General features: G+C 40.4%; 1 protein-coding gene across 2 annotated transcripts in view; it reads right to left on the bottom strand.

Moving 5' to 3' along the window:
* bicc1a (BicC family RNA binding protein 1a) overlaps positions 1-17,500 on the bottom strand; it is a 92,846-nt gene that overhangs the window by 26,767 nt on the left and 48,579 nt on the right. Inside the window, exon 2 of one of the 2 annotated variants that reach the window (XM_058399568.1) lies at positions 15,197-15,243. In XM_058399568.1, coding sequence (XP_058255551.1) covers positions 15,197-15,243 — 47 coding nt within the window. The remainder of the gene's footprint in view (positions 1-15,196; positions 15,244-17,500) is intronic. The other variant, XM_058399569.1, reaches the window with a different exon arrangement.

Genomic DNA, 17,500 nt, shown 5'->3' with positions numbered 1-17,500 from the left:
TTATGGATTCCAAAATCAACGTGAATCAGCCCTCTTCCGCATCCACGAGCTCACGGCTGCTTCTGATTGGCTGCTGTCTTTGTGTTTAGAACATTTTGACCCCAGAGGTTTTGCATCTTTGGCTCGAAGACCTGATCTGCTTTTGTTTCGATGCAAACTTCGGACGACATCTCCTCCTCCGACTGAAAGCCAACTAATTCCCTGATGAATTTGATATCGGACTTATTTGACTGAAAATGTCCCAGAAGTATATATATATATATTTTTTTTTTTTTTTTATATACTTATATATAAAAATAAATATAAAATAATATAATGTAAAAAAATATAAAAAATAATATAAAAATAATATAATTAATATATATATATATATATATATATATATATATATATATATATATATATATATATATATATATAATTTTTTTAAAGTAATTTCTATCTATCTATCTATCTATCTATCTATCTATCTATCTATCTATCTATCTATCTATCTATCTATCTATCTATCAAATGGGCCTGGCTTTGCTGCCTCTATCTCTTCTGTGCTGAGGTAACTACCTGCTCTGTTTTTGAGATGATGCTCAAAATCTTCATGACTTCTTTCGCAGCATGTAAACCCTCACGGATCATTAGTCAGAAAAATGGCCAGTTTTTTAGGTTTGATGTCCTTCCACGTGGACTCTTAAAAGATTCTCTAGCCAAACCTTTTTTTCCATCAGAACCGCAGTTTGGCAAAAAAGCTCAGGTTATTAGAGATTCCTGATGCACACACATACACATACACACACACGGTCCTAAAGCCGAGCCAGAAAGAGGATCGGATGGAGACAAAGAAAGAGACAGGGATGTAGTGAGGAAAGAGAAAGCAGGTTATTATGCAAAAATCTCGGAGGAAAGAATTGAATATTAGAAAGAGTACTGTGTTACATATCCTCCTGTTTATTTATCTGTTTATTTATTCATTCACATTTAAAAAAAGAAAATGTTTTTCCCGGATACTAAACCCCTCTGGTTTGTTCTGGTTGTGGTGTGTGGAATGTCCACAACAAGACGAAGACTGTTTCCAACAAATCAGCCTGAACTGCGATGCACTCAACCATCACCTGTTGAGCGCCAGACTCTAAACACAGCTCCAGCTCCACACATTACACACGTTACACACACCGCCTGCAGCCGGCTGCGTTCATCACAAACAGCACTGTTTCCAGCGCTGAGTGTGTGCACTACTGTAATATGCTTACATACCTGTGTGTGTATATATATATATATATATATATATATATATATATATATATATATATATATATATATATATATATATATATATATATATATATATATATACATATACACACACACACATACAGGTAAAATCACAAACCACATTAGGACTGTCGTGGGTTTTTGGGTGGGTTATGTAGTATTTATGTAGTTTGTTTAATTATTTAAAAAAAAAGAATTTTATAATCTAAATTATGTGTCTGAGATCATTATGGGTGAGAGAGAGAGAGAGAGACAGAGAGAGAGGGTTAGTGTGTGTGTGTGAGAGAGAGAGACTATATGTCAGTGTGTAAGAGACTGAGTTACAGTGTGCGTGTGAGATGCATTGATAGAAAAACTGTGACTGTGTGTGTGTGTTTGTGTGTGAGTGAGAGAGAGAGAGTGTGCGTGAGTGAGAGTGAGAGACTGACGTAAGAGACTGACGTGAGACAGAATGACGTGACACAGACTGGTGTGAGACAGAATGACATAAGACAGACTGGTGTGAGAAAGAAAAAAAAATCCTCTCCCTCAAAAGAACAAACAAAACAACGAGTAATTATTTAACCCTTTAATATTAATATTATAAATATTATAATAAATATATCAATATAAGTCTACTCAGTTCATCAGCTCACCATTTATCATTCATCATATTTATCTGTCATCATCATCAGTCACGCTGGTCTCTAGGAACTTATAAAAAGATGCTCTAACTTATTAAGCCTGTTTTTTGGCACAAAAACTATATTTTTTGCGCTATGCTATGAATCTTTTTTTTATTTTTAGCACTTAAATTCTATTTTTTTTTTCACCACTTATTTTTTTTATTTTCAGCACTTAATGTCTATTTTTTATTTTCAGCACTTATTTTTATTTTCATTTTCAGCACTTACTTTTTATTTTCATTTTCAGCACTTATTTATTTTCATAATTTTTAGCACTTATTTTCAGCACTTATTCTTTTCATTTTCAGCACTTATTTTTTTATTTTCACCACTTATTTTTTATTTTCACCACTTATTTTCTATTTTTATTTTCACCACTTATTTTCTATTTTCATAATTTTTTAGCACTTATTTTCTATTTTTATTTTCAGCACTTGTTTTCATTTTCAGCACCTATTTTTTTATTTTCAGCATTTTTTATTTTCAGCACTTATTTTCTATTTTTATTTTCACCACTTATTTTTTATTTTCACCACTTATTTTCCATTTTTATTTTCAGCACTTATTTTCTATTGTTATTTTCAGCAATTATTTTTTTATTTTCACCACTTATTTTTTATTTTCACCACTTATTTTCTATTTTTATTTTCAGCACTTAATTTTTATTTTCACCACTGATTTTCTGTTTTTATTTTCACCACTTATTTTCTATTGTTATTTTCAGCAATTATTTTTTTATTGTCACCACTTATTTTCTATTTTTATTTTCAGCACTTATTTTCTATTGTTATTTTCAGCAATTATTTTTTTATTTTCACCACTTATTTTTTATTTTTATTTTCAGCACTTATTTTCTATTGTTATTTTCAGCAATTATTTTTTTATTTTCACCACTTATTTTTTATTTTTATTTTCACCACTTATTTTTTATTTTCACCACTTATTTTCTATTTTTATTTTCAGCACTTAATTTTTATTTTCACCACTGATTTTCTGTTTTTATTTTCACCACTTATTTTCTATTTTTATTTTCAGCACTTAATTTTTATTTTCACCACTGATTTTCTGTTTTTATTTTCACCACTTATTTTCTATTTTTATTTTCAGCACTTCATTTCTTATTTTCAGCACTTATTTTTTTACTTTTATTTTCAGCACTTATGTTTGCTCAGGATTTCGAAACTAAAACATGTCTCGTATGTAATCCCTGTTTTTTTCCTTCTGCACCAAAATCCATGAAGACATGTGCTTTCATGATTTTTTTTCAAAGCTATATAATATAACCAAGGCTTAAAGGATTGACCTGAAATCCAGTGAAATGCTCGCTCAGGCTTTGGCCCGGTTCTGTCTCTGGCACCCGAGCCGAGGCTCCTGGTGGAGTGTGTGAGATGAGAAATGAAGTCTGATGAGAGATGACGGTGTAGAGTGTGTAGAGGAAGAGCAGAGTACACTTAAGACCTCGGAGCGCTACGGGTCCAAATGTGATGAATTTTTCCACATGAAGGTAGCAGTGTGTGGGAAGTTGTCAGAGCTGACATGAGGGTTTCTACCCAATTGAGGATATACGTCTCTCGTGGTCTGGGGTGAAATTTAGCCAAAGAGTTTGAAGAAGGGTCCAGGAAGCAAAGCCAGACTTATTCTATAAATAAATAAATAAACCTCCTTATGGAAAATGTCACCATTTCAAATCCATTTTCCCAACTTTTGATTATGTGAAATGTCCATCAAACAAGTTTCACTATAGAAACAAACTATATTATAGAAAACCATCCGCCAATTTTAATCTAGACTTTAACTGGTTTCATGACTGCATTGGTGATCTTCTGGACTTATGGGACAACAATCAGGCCTAATATTATGACCACCTGCCTAATATTGTGTTGGTCCACCTTTTGCTGCCAACACAACAAACTGTGATGCACTGTGTATTCTGACACCTTTCTATCAGAACCACCATTAACTTCTTCAGCAAATTGAGTAACAGTAGCTCGTCTGTTGGATTGGATCACACGGGTCAGCCTTTGCTCCCAACGTGCATCAATGACCCTTGGCCGTCCATGACCCTGTCACCGGTTCACCATTGTTCCTTCCTTGGACCACTTTTGATAGATACTGACCACTGCAGACCGGGAACACCCCACAAGAGCTGCAGTTTTGGAGATGTTTCTCACTCCATTTCTGAGAGAGGATAAATAAATAAAAGCAGGGAGATTAATCGTCTGGTAACCTGGTGTAGTCAGAACAACCTGGAGCTTATTGCTGTGAACACACTGGAGATGGTTGTTGACTTTAGGAAGAACCCAGAACCACCTCTACACCAATAACACTAGATGACCCTTCAGTCAATACTGTATACTGTGGGAACCATCATCACCCAGGATCTCAAGTGGGTGCTGCATATAGACTGTTTAATTAAAAAAGAAAGCGCACCAGCTTCAGCTAAAGAAGTTCAGCCTACCAAAGACAATGATGGTGCTCTTCTTACACCTGAACTCCAGGCATTAGCCTGGCATACACATAATACATCCCATAACCTTGTGCTCCAGTACATCTGATTAAATGCACCTCATCATCTAGTGCTCGCTAATGTTATGAACAGCAGCCACGCTAATTCTTTTCCACTTGTTTCCCTTTTTCTACCCATCTCGAGGCATCTAGAGATTGTGCCAGCTCCAATAGAGCTTCAGTGAGAAGAGGCCAACCCTGCAAAGATCCTCAGGCATCCAGAGATGGACCAGCTTCAGCTGGATTCTGCTTCGTGAGGATTTTGGGTATTCAAAGCAACGATGCCAACATTATGTGGACTTTGAGGACAACAACAACCTCTTCATTAATACACACACAACAACAACATTCTACATATGCTGTATCTCCATCACACAACTCCAACTGACTGTACATGACTGTAGAAAGGACATTGTTTATAATCACACTCTCCGGTATGACCCAAATGAGGATGAGGTTCACTTTTGAGTCTGGTTCCTCTCAAGATTTCTTCCTCATACCAGCTAAATGAGTTGCCAGAGTCGCCTCAGGCTTGTTTGCTAGGAATGATTTTGTCTAACAGCTAGGACTTTTGTACTATATGTTATGTTCTGTAAAGCTGCTTTAAGACAATGTCCATTGTTAAAAGCGCTATACAAATAAAATTGAACTCCCTGACCACCTGCTACGCTGCTGCCACTACCAGAGACTAAACCAGACTGCCATTCCCTGTGGGTCATTCACTCTGCAGAGAAGGTGATTGGCTGGTGAATTTACCACACCTTCAGGACCTGTACAGCTCCAGGACCCTGAAGCAGCCAGTTAAGATTAAATGGCTGACCCCCTCTCAAACTGGACACAATATTTTCTTACTTATAATTATTGTTTCGATTTTGTATTGTTGTGCACCAGAAACAGCCTTTATTTGTCACATATACATTACAGCACAGTGAAATTCTTTCTTCGCATATCCCATCCTTGGAGGTTGGGGTCAGAGCGCAGGGTCAGCCATGATACGGCGCCCCTGGAGCAGAGAGGGCCCAACAGTGGCAACTTGGCGGTGCTGGGGCTTGAACCCCTGATCTTCCAGTCAATGACCCAGAGCCTTAACCACTTGAGCCACCACTGCCCACCAATACACCAAGGCAAATTCCTTGTTCATGTAAAACCCACAGTACTTAGCAATAAAGCTAATTCTGATAAACATTTTTCTAAAGTTATCAATGAATTTGATGTCGCTGGTAAACCAGGATGTTCCATGTTCAAATTCCGGAACATTCCCAGACCCTTTAATTTGATTTCAAACTGGTCCTGTCCGTGAAGGAAATCTTTACAGTAAGGTACGAACAAACCTGCTGTCTTAAATCACGGTTAAGCGCAAGCTCCTGAAGCTGGAACCGAGACACTTATCTGGATTTCAAGAGCACTCTCAGACTAACTGCAAACATTCATCACGCCACTTACAGGAAACAGCGTCGTTTCATCGCGGCACCAGATCGTAAAACCGCCATGTGCTAAATCCAGACTAGCACACACTTACGTTTGGAATGATATAAATGCTCGTGTGATGCTGAGGAAGATTCGGAAGCATGGCTGTTACATAACCGATTGTTTATTTTCAAACGTTTTATAGTTCGGTTTTGCCGACATCAGCATCTGGATCATTCACCGGATACATTGTTGGAATTTTTGTGTGTCCAGCTATTTGCGTCATTCCTAAGATTTTTTTACACAAGGATGCAGGAACAACAAAGTCATTTCTAGTGGACTTCATAGAATTTATGATTCACACTTGAGTTTGTTTTGTTTTTCTTTTTACGTTATGTTCTTGGAGTTTGATGCCTCATAAATGATGCAAAAGCTGCCAAAACTCTGACGTGAACAGCTCCCAAGACACACACACACACGCACACACGCACACAGACACACAGACACACACACACACGCACACAGACGCACACAGACACACACGCACACGCACACAGACGCACACGCACACGCACACAGTAACCCTAGCACTCTTACTAGTCTTAGCTAGTTTCAGCTGACGATTTATGATCAGGAATGTAGATGAAATACAGGTTGGTGTCAGTGATGAGGTGGGTGAGTTGGCACAAGCAGCTCAACAAGATAGATGGATGGATTTATGGATAGTTGGATGGATGGATGGATGGATGGATGGAGTGAGTGAGGAAGGGATGGGTGGATGGATGGATGGATGCATGGATGGAGGACTGGTTGGAGGAAAGAAGTGAGGGGTGAGGGATTGGCTAGTGCGATGGATGGATGGATGGATGGATGAATATAAAGGGAAGGAAACAGATATATAGATGTATGGATGGCTGGTTGGAGGATTGGCTGGAGGGAGAGAGCATGTGATGGAGGACTGGATGGAGTAAGAGAGGTATGGATGGAGGTATGGAGAGATGGCGATATGAAGAGATGGATGGATGGAGATATGGAGGTATGGATGGGCGATTGGATGGAGAGAGGGATAGATGGAGGGATGGTGGAATGAAGGGAGCGATGGATGGAGAGTTGGATGGAGGGAGGGATGGATGAAAGGATGGAGGGATGAAGGGAGAGCTGGATGGAGGATTGGCAGGAGAGAGGGATGGATGGAGGGATGGATGGATGGAGTGATGAAGGGATGGATGGATGGATGACAGGATAGATGGATAGATGAATGACTAACACTGGAATATCAGTATAACATTATTTGTCAGTATAACAGAAGTCAGGCTGCAGGCCTCAGGAGGGTTTAGAAGTAACCACTAAAATCACAGTGCTGGTTTATTTAGAGAGCAGGATTCTCATCAGTCTTCAATTTTAGAAGCAGATTCCTGCTGTAGCTTTACAGCTTCCCTTCACTGGAACCAAGAGGCTCAAACCCTGTTCCACCATGACGCAGTCCACAAAGCTCCTGATCTCCATGAAGACATGGTGTGGAGGTTCAGGTTGGAGTGAAAGATCTGGAGTGTCCTGCACAGAGCCCTGACTCTGACTCAACCCCTTTGACTTGAACACCTTCAGGATGAACTGGAACTGGAGCCTCATCACCTGTCTGATCTCACTGATGCTCACTAACGTAGCTGAATAAACACAAATCCCCATCATCTAGTGAAAAGAAAAGAAGAGTGGAGTTTATTATACCAGGAACGGGAGACTTGGGGAAAAAAGTAAAAAATAAGGGTGTAAGATTATAGGAATGTAATTCCTTGGAACTTTTATATGAGACATAAGACAAGCTCCACAGCTAATAGTTTTAAGCCCCGCCCACAAAACAGTCCTAAGCTTTACTCAAGTATTTAAGACCAAGCCTGTAAGTCTGCAATCTGCCTGTCTTCCCTTGTTTCCATTTACAAAAATAGGACTGAGACAGAAGAGACAACTTTTTTGCCAACTTAGGGGGAAAAAAAAGTTCAAGGAGTGTCCATCAAATGACTACTTCCTGTAAAAAGTACCTGATGGCTGCCTTGCACGGCTGGGGTTTGGGACACAGCCCGATCCAATCAAGGCTACAGAGAGCGATACGGCTACGAGCGCCATGGTGCAGCGCTGTAAGATATTCTGTGGGAAAAAAATCTGACTCCACGTCTTCTACAGGAAGAGGCTCATTATGGAGGTATTCGGTGGAAACATGTCTGAGTGATATTAAAGCACAGGGACCGAGAGGAAACTAAGGGAGAGGCTGGAGGAGCCGTGCTGCTGCTGTAATTCCCCTCGCTCCCTGCATGCTCACTAAAGCCAAAGCTATCTATACATCTAGGGCTTTGTTGCCTTTCTGCTGTTTTTGGCTGATCGCTGCAGATGGAGCAGATCAGGGAGAGACCACACACACACACACTCACACACTCACACACTCACACACTCACACACTCACACACACCTCAGATTCGAACACTCCTTTTTCTCTTCCTCTGCACTCAAGTGGCTTCCATTAGAGAAAAGTAAACACTCGGACATAAAAACAGAGACGAGCTGCGAAAGCACTTTGGTATCAACATCCGTCTGGAAGGAGTCTCTGTAAATTTATCCGAAAAACAACCTGTTGCTAAAACTGAAACCTGGACCAAAACTGAGACTAAAATTTCTAACGCATGTGTATGAATAATGATAATAATAATTATGCACACTCATGCACACAGAGAGGGAGTGATGGAGGACTGGTTTAAGGGAGAGAGGAAAGTCTAGGGGGATGGATGGATGGATGGATGGATGGAGAGAGAGTGATGGAGGACTGGTTGGAGGGAGAGAGGGAAGTCTAGTGTCAGGGATGGATGGATAGATGACAGGAGAGAGAGTGATCGAGGACTGGTTTGAAAGAAGAGAGGGTGAAGGATGGATGGATGGATGGAGTTATTGAGGACTGGTTGGAGAAAGAGAGGGCAGTCTAGGTTGAGAGATGGATGGAGTGAGGGGGTGAAGGAGGACTGGTTTGAGGCAGAGAATGAAGTCTAGGGGGATGGATGGATAGATGGAGAGAGAGTGATGGAGGACTGGTTGGAGGGAGAGAGGGAAGTCTAGTGTGAGGGATGGATGGATGGATGGATGGATGGAGAGTGATAGAGAACTGGTTTGAGGGAGAGAGGGAAGTCTAGGGGGATGGATGGATGAATGGATGGATGGAGAGAGTGATGGAGGACTAGTTGGAGGGAAAGAGGGAAGTCTAGCATGAGGGATGGATGGATAGATGACTTGAACGAGAGACTGATAGAGGACTGGTTTGAGGGAGAGAGGGAAGTCTAGGGAGAGGGATAGATGGATGGATGGATGGATGGATGGATGGATCAAGAACAGCTGAAAGTTTGTTTGTTTGTTTGTTTGTTTGTTGTGTGAAAAAAGGTGAAGCAGTTCCATCATGGAGGTAGGAAGAGGAAATGAACCGGTCCCTGTCTCTGTCTCCCAGTGTGTTTATATTTACAGAGATTCACACTTTGTGATTTAAGAAGAACTTTTCTGCTATAAAATGAAGGAGTGAAGAAAAAAAAGCAGATACTTCAAAATCGTTCATGATGGAAAACTTCCCAGATTCCCGAAGCCGACTCCGGCGTGTGAAACTCCGGCTCCACGCTCTTCCCAGCCAACAGCAGCCGAGCGCCTCCAGTCTTTTGTTTGGGAACAATAGGAAATAAAGGAGGACGAGGACAGGAAGAGGCGTGCGGTTCTCCACACACTCAGGGAGAAATGTAGAATGATGTGGAGGGAAAAGTCCACGGTATTCCGGTATTCCCGGGGGAATGAGACGAGGGCAAATCTCACACACTGCATTCCTCTTTTCTTTCTATCTTTCTGTGATCTTTCCCTCATATCACTTTTCCTTTCTCTTTATCTTCTTTTTCTCACTTCCTCGCTCTCTTCCCTTTTTCACTATTTCTTCCTCACTCTTTTTCTCTTTCTCACACTTATCTTTCTTATTCTCTGCCTTTTTCTTCCTCTCCTTTCTCCTTTTTTGGTTATTTCTCTCCCTTCTTTTCTTTTCTTCCTTCCTTCCTTCCTTCCTTCCTTCCTTCCATCTTTCTCTCTCTCTCTCACACACACACACACACACACACTTTTTTTCACTTTTTCTTCCTCTATTTTCCTTGCTTGCTTTTTTACTTCCCCTTCCATCCTCTCTTTCTCTTACACTTCCTCATCCTTCCTCTCTTTCAGTTTCTCTTCCTTCCTCTCTTTCTTTTTTACTTTCTCTTCCTCTTCCTTTCCGTCTCCCTTCCTTCTGTCTCTTTCTTCCTTTTACTTTCTCCTTTCATTAATCCCCCTTTCTCCTCCCATTCATTAATCTCACTTTTTCCTTCCACTTTTTTTTTACTTTCTCTTCCTCTTTCTTTCCTTCTCCCTTCCTTCTTTCTCTTTCTTCCTTTTACTTTCTCTCTCTTTCTCCTTTCTTTAATTTTTTTTCTAATCTTTCTCCTTTCTTTAATCCCTCTTTCTCTCTCATTTCTTTAATCCCTCTTTTTCTCTCTCCTTTCTTTAATCCCTCTTTTTCTCTCCTTTTCTCATTTTTAATCCCTCTTTCTACTCCCATTCAATATTCTTTCTTTCTTTCTTTTTCTTTCAATGCTGCACCTTAAATTGTGTTGAACAGCTGTGCAACGACAATAATTCTTTTCCAGTTCTTTCTTTCTCAATCTCTCACTCTTTCTTTACCCCCTCACTCTCTCACTCTTTCTTTATCCCCCTCACTCTTTCTTTACCCCCTCACTCTCTCACTCTTTCTTTATCCCCCTCACTCTTTCTTTACCCCCTCACTCTCTCACTCTTTCTTTATCCCCCTCACTCTCTCACTCTTTCTTTATCCCCCTCACTCTCTCACTCTTTCTTTATCCCCCTCACTCTCTCACTCTTTCTTTATCCCCCTCACTCTCTCACTCTTTCTTTATCCCCTCACTCTCTCACTCTTTCTTTATCCCCTCACTCTCTCACTCTTTCTTTATCCCCCTCACTCTCTCACTCTTTCTGTATCCCTCTCACTCTCTCACTCTTTCTTTATCCCCCTCTCTCTCACTCTTTCTTTATCCCCCTCACTCTCTCACTCTTTCTGTATCCCCCTCACTCTCTCACTCTTTCTTTACCCCCTCACTCTCTCACTCTTTCTTTATCCCCCTCACTCTTTCTTTACCCCCTCACTCTCTCACTCTTTCTTTATCCCCCTCACTCTCTCACTCTTTCTTTACCCCCCCTCACTCTCTCACTCTTTCTTTATCCCCCTCACTCTCTCACTCTTTCTGTATCCCCCTCACTCTCTCACTCTTTCTGTATCCCCCTCAGTCTCTCACTCTTTCTGTATCCCCCTCACTCTTTCTTTACCCCCCTCACTCTCTCACTCTTTCTTTACCCCCCCTCACTCTCTCACTCGTTCTGTATCCCCCTCACTCTCTCACTCTGTCTGTATCCCCCTCACTCTTTCTTTACCCCCCTCACTCTCTCACTCTTTCTTTACCCCCCTCACTCTCTCACTCTTTCTGTATCCCCCTCATCCTTTCTGTATCCCCTTCACTCTCTCACTCTTTCTGTATCCCCCTCACTCTTTCTTTATCCCCCTCACTCTCTCACTCTTTCTTTATCCCCCTCACTCTCTCACTCTTTCTTTATCCCCCTCACTCTCTCACTCTTTCTTTATCCCCCTCACTCTCTCACTCTTTCTTTATCCCCCTCACTCTCTCACTCTTTCTTTATCCCCCTCACTCTCTCACTCTTTCTTTATCCCCCTCACTCTCTCACTCTTTCTTTATCCCCCTCACTCTCTCACTCTTTCTTTATCCCTCTCACTCTCTCACTCTTTCTTTATCCCCCTCTCTCTCACTCTTTCTTTATCCCCCTCACTCTCTCACTCTTTCTGTATCCCCCTCACTCTCTTTCTTTATCCCCCTCACTCTCTCACTCTTTCTGTATCCCCCTCACTCTCTTTCTTTACCCCCTCACTCTCTCACTCTTTCTTTATCCCCCTCTCTCTCACTCTTTCTTTATCCCCTTCACTCTCTCACTCTTTCTGTATCCCCCTCACTCTTTCTTTACCCCCTCACTCTCTCACTCTTTCTTTACCCCCCTCACTCTCTCACTCTTTCTTTATCCCCCTCACTCTCTCACTCTTTCTTTATCCCCCTCACTCTCTCACTCTTTCTTTATCCCCCTCACTCTCTCACTCTTTCTTTATCCCCCTCACTCTCTCACTCTTTCTTTATCCCCCTCACTCTCTCACCTCTTGAAGAAGAGAAACCTCTTTCTCTCTCTCTCTCTCTTTACAGCACAAACATTTACAATCAGCATGATCACATCAAACCATAAAACTGTAAGGTGTCATTAATGAGGAAGCACGAAATCATCTGGAAATCATTTATACTGAAACTCACTACATAGCTGAGATGAAACGTACGTGTCTGTGTGTGTGTGTGTGTGTGTGTGTGAGAGAGTGTTTGTGTGTGTGTGTGTGTGTCTGTGTGTGTGTGTGTGTTCACAGAGTGCAAACCAATAACTACATCAGCATACAAGTGAACAATGTGGTCCTTCTAATCTTACTGTACGGTTCTAGATAAACAGATAGACAGACAAACAGACAGAATGGCAAATAGACAGATGGACAGAAAGATAGACAGAATAACAAATAGACAGACAGATATTGAGAAAGAGACAGATAGACAGAATGCCAAATAGACAAACAGGCAGATAGACAGAATGATAAATATACAGACAGACAGACAGATAAACAGACAGAGAGATAGAAGCCTTTTTGAGATCAGAACGAGAATCACCATGTTGTAAAATCTGGATATTTGAAGCACGTGCAGTAACACAGCAGAGAATCCACGTAAATGAAATGAAAAACGAACCCTTCTCTCCATGGAGTTCTCCTTCAGCTTAGCCCACATTTCACCAGATACATTTATTTAATAAAATCTATTTTTTCTCCTCTGCTCTACGTTTGGCCAGAGATAATGGAGTATTTTCAAAAAGCTCTGACCAGTGGATCAAGTTAAAAACGCTAAAGATACTGTAACTGGACTTTATTTAAACAACAATTTTTAGTCACGTGACACAGTCATGTGATTCAACTGACCCAAAACAAGCAAGATGGTGAATGTTGTGCTGTGGTTCTGGTGCCTGCTCTCCATTCCAAAGCAGATGGAGCGTTCCAGTCCTTCCATTTCTGTCCTTTCCATCATCTCACATCTCAGCTCTCGTTGTACTGAGCTCTCACTCTACTGTACATCAGACTGCATTTGAATTCCTTATAACTAAATTTTGCATTGTATCTCATTTTATTCCATTTTAGTTTTTTTCACATTTTTACTATATAAAAATATATTTATTTATTACTCAATTTCGACATTTTATGTTATTTTATTTCTTTTTTTTATTATCTAAAAAATATCATTTTTGTTTGAGCTTATTTTGTAAAAAATAATATAATCAATATTTGATTATATATAAAAAATATATTTCCTTATTATTGTATTTTTTAATATTATAATAATTATTAATATATTATTATTATTGTTATTATTATATTTTAATATATCTCCCTATTTTATTATTTCCTATTTTTTTCTATATTTTTTTAAATTTTTATTATTTCATTTTTAAATTCCATTTTATATACTTGATTTGTTTTGAACATGGATCCTGGTAAAAAGCATTTAACTACACTGTACTGTGTTCGATTGTGAATGCGACAAATAAAATGCAAAAAAGCAACAGGAGATCTTTTTCCGGCAAATTCCGGTTATATGAGCGGTAACAGCAAGTGCCGGGGTGTAGATGTGGGCGTGTCACATGATGGGCGAGTGACAAAGTTGAGAAGAGTTGCAATACGGAGCGACTCTGTGCATCGACTGCAATGAGAGTAAATACAGAAGAGTGTGCTATGATATGAACCTTATATCTACATAAACGCCAAATCTTCCTCCGAGACCGTTCACTTTAGCCGTGAGAAAAGCGATTTGAAACGCTAGCGCCACCGGCTGATAAAACATCGTTACCATGGCAACCGGTATTCGTAACACTTACTACTGGCACCAGCGTGTCGATTATTTTCTACATTTCAACCTGCACAGAAAACTGTTTTATTACATTCCCCACAGAGCCGGGAGTGAACTCTGGAATATCTCTGGAGCTGTTCTGTGATCTGGAGAACGTTTCCTTTTCAGGGTTTCAATAAAATATGACAATGCTGGCAGAACTTTCGAGGTGAAACGACTTTACGTTGAACAGCCAACAAGAAAGAGTGTGCTGTGTGTGTGTGAGAGAAAGAAAGAAAAAAATATGGAGAGAGTGAGAACATGAGAGAAAGACAGACAGAGAGAGGGAGAGTCAGACAACGGGAGAGACAGAGAGAGAGGAGAGACAGACAGAGAGACAGAGAGAAGGAAAGACAGACAGACAGACAGACAGACAGAAATAGGGAGACACAGACAGAGAGAGAGAGACAGAGGGAGAGACTGAGACAGACAGACAGACAGACAGACAGACGGAGAGACAGACAGAGAGACAGACAGACAGAGGAAGACAGACAGGCAGAAGGAGAGACAGACAGACAGAGGGAGGGAGAGAGAGACAGAGGGAGAGACAGCACTATGATAGACAGACAGACAGAGACAAATAGAGACAGACAGAGAGGAGGAGAGCAAGAGCAGAAGAGTGAAAGAAAAGTAAGAGAAAGAGAACAGGAGAGAGAGACAGAGACAGACAGAAGGAGGGAGAGGCAGAGGGAGAGACAAAGTAAAGGAGTGAAAGCGAGAGAGAGAGAGAGAGAGAGAGAGAGAGAGAGAGAGAGTGCACTATGACTATAGGATCATGTGCAGCTGATGAAGGAGAGATGACAGCAGAGTAGATGGGGATTAGTGCTCAGTGTAGATGCAGTGACACTGTGGAGATTAAAACAGCGTTTCGAACCAAACTGAAATAGGAGTGATGTGATTTCAGTCAGCTCTCCTTTTTATACAGAGAGCTGATGACTGTGAAATTCCCTGAAGCTCAACAGGATAAAGTGAATGTTTTGTCTAAAGTTGCAGAGAGAAATGTCAACACCTGGGAGAAATCTGTGTGTGTGTGTGTGTGTGTGTGTGTGTGTGTGTGTGTGTGGTAACAACTTGTTCAGTCATTTGTCTTCCACAACATTAACTCTCTGTAGCTATAAATGGATAAAAAACATATACATACAGCATGTGCTTCAATTAAGAAGAAACGAACTGCATGATTGTCGCTGATTATTTTCCAGTAGCAGCGAGCCACACTGAACCCATGGGGTAAATAAAGGAAATGGAGAAAATTGTAGATCTTACCTTTTGGAAAAAATCTTCTCCTCCGATGACTCGGCCCTCACTGGCTGCTATGAGAGAGAGAGAGAGAGAGAGAGAGAGAGAGAGAGAGAGAGAGAGAGAGCGCAAGAGGCAGAAAGAAATAAAGAAAGAGTGAGTGAGTGAGTGAGTGAGTGAGTGAAAGACAGGGCAAGAGAGAGAGAACACGAAAGAAAAAGAGTGTGAGGACGAGAGAGACAGAGAAAGAAAGAAAGAAAGAAAGAAAGAAAGAAAGAAAGAAAGAAAGAAAGAAAGAAAGAAAGAAAGAATGAGTGAGTGAGTGAGTGAGTGAGTGAAAGAGGGCAAGAGAGAGAGAGAGAGAGAGAGAAAGAGACAGAGAAAGAGAAAGAAAGAAAGAAAGAAAGAAAGAAAGAAAGAAAGAAAGAAAGAAAGAAAGAAAGAAAGAAAGAGAGTGAGTGAGTGAGTGAGTGAGTGAGTGAGTGCGAAAGAGCGAGCAAAAGAGTGAAAGACAGGGCAAGAGAGAGAGAACACGAAAGAAAAAGAGTGTGAGAAAGAGAAAGAGAAAAAAAAGAAAGAAAGAGAGCAGAAGAAAAAGAGAAACAGAGAGAGAGAGAGAGAGAGAGAGAGAGATACACATGGTGAATAATTCCAGTCAGACTCAGTTAAAGCTTCATGGTTCATCAGCACATTATCACCGTATCTCTCACTGCCTCACATCATCACTGATACAACACTCCTCTGTTTAAAAGAAAAGGACACCATGGAAAGGTTAATTGTTTCCATCAATATTTTTGATTCAGTTTTTTCCTCTCATTCTCATGCAGGATGGAAAACACTAACGCTAATGCTAGCACTAAAACACCGCCTGCTAATCCTCTGAGAATACGGAGCTGAGAGGAGACTGGAGCGATCATAAGAGTCATGCAGCATGGGAAACCCCACCACCACTGACCCTACGATGACCCTTTAATGTCCAATAAGATGGAGATGCATGTTTATGTTTAAAGATAAAAATGAATTCTGTTGAAAATCCGGTATGTGAAATATCTGATGAAAAAATTCCAGTCCTTCTCATCACTCATGACTTGACCTTGAAATTTGACCTTGGCTCTGATTCCAAACATCGAATCAGTTCATTTGCAGGTCAGGAAGATAATCTATAGAAATCACACCTGGTGTTCTTCTTATATCATGTTAAGAAGAATTTCAGCCAGAGAAGAAGAAGAAGAAGAAGAAGAAGAAGAAGACAAAGAAGAAGAAGACAAAGAAGAAGAAGAAGAAGAAGAAGAAGAAGAAGAAGAAGAAGAAGACGAAGAAGAACAACAACGAGAAAAAGATGAAGAAGAAGAAGACAAAGAAGAAGAAAAAGTAGAAGACAAAGAAGAGAAGGAAGACGAAGAAGAAAAAGACAAAGTAAAGGAGGAAGAAGAAGAAGAAGAACAACAACAACAACAAGACTTAATTACTGCCAGACGTTACATTACAGCACAGTAGAATTATTTTCTTCACATATCTCATCTTCACAGGTTGGAGTCAGAGCACAGGGTCAGTTATTGTCTAGCGCCCCCTGGAGGAGGGAGGGTTAAGGGCCTTGCTCACAGGCCCAACAGTGATGGTGCTGAGGCTTAAACCCTGACCTTCTGATCAGCAACCCAGAACCTTAACCATGTGAGTCACAACCAGAACCTGAGACCAGTACTCCCTTCTGAGAAACCAGATCACATGAGTGACACTGAAGGAGTGCGTGGTGTATAGTGTATAGTGTGTATAGTGTGTATAGTGTGTATAGTGTATATTGTGTGTAGTGTGTATAGTGTGTGTAGTGTGTAGTGTGTATAGTGTATATTGTGTGTAGTGTGTATAGTGTGTATAGTGTGTATAGTGTATATAGTGTATATTGTGTGTAGTGTGTATAGTGTGTATAGTGTGTGTAGTGTGTAGTGTGTATAGTGTATATAGTGTATATTGTGTGTAGTGTGTATAGTGTATATTGTGTGTAGTGTGTAGTGTGTATAGTGTGTGTAGTGTGTATAGTGTATATTGTGTGTAGTGTGTATAGTGTGTGTAGTGTATATTGTGTGTAGTTTGTATAGTGTGTGTAGTGTATATTGTGTGTAGTGTGTAATACACCATTTGGGACGCAGCTCCAGATTTCCCACCAGAATATTATTAAAACTTAAAGAGCTACATGATGCATGAACAGGATAAATTAACAGCAACATTTCCATCTTTTCGGATCTGTGAGCACTAAGTCTCATTTCTCCCTCCACAAGAGGCACATTAAAAATCTGCACTCGCACCAAACAACCCAATCAACACGCAAAGACG

This window comes from Hemibagrus wyckioides, linkage group LG09 (genome assembly GCF_019097595.1).
Source record: "Hemibagrus wyckioides isolate EC202008001 linkage group LG09, SWU_Hwy_1.0, whole genome shotgun sequence".
NCBI classification, from domain to species: Eukaryota; Metazoa; Chordata; class Actinopteri; order Siluriformes; family Bagridae; genus Hemibagrus; species Hemibagrus wyckioides.
This window is presented reverse-complemented; position numbering and strand designations above follow the sequence as displayed.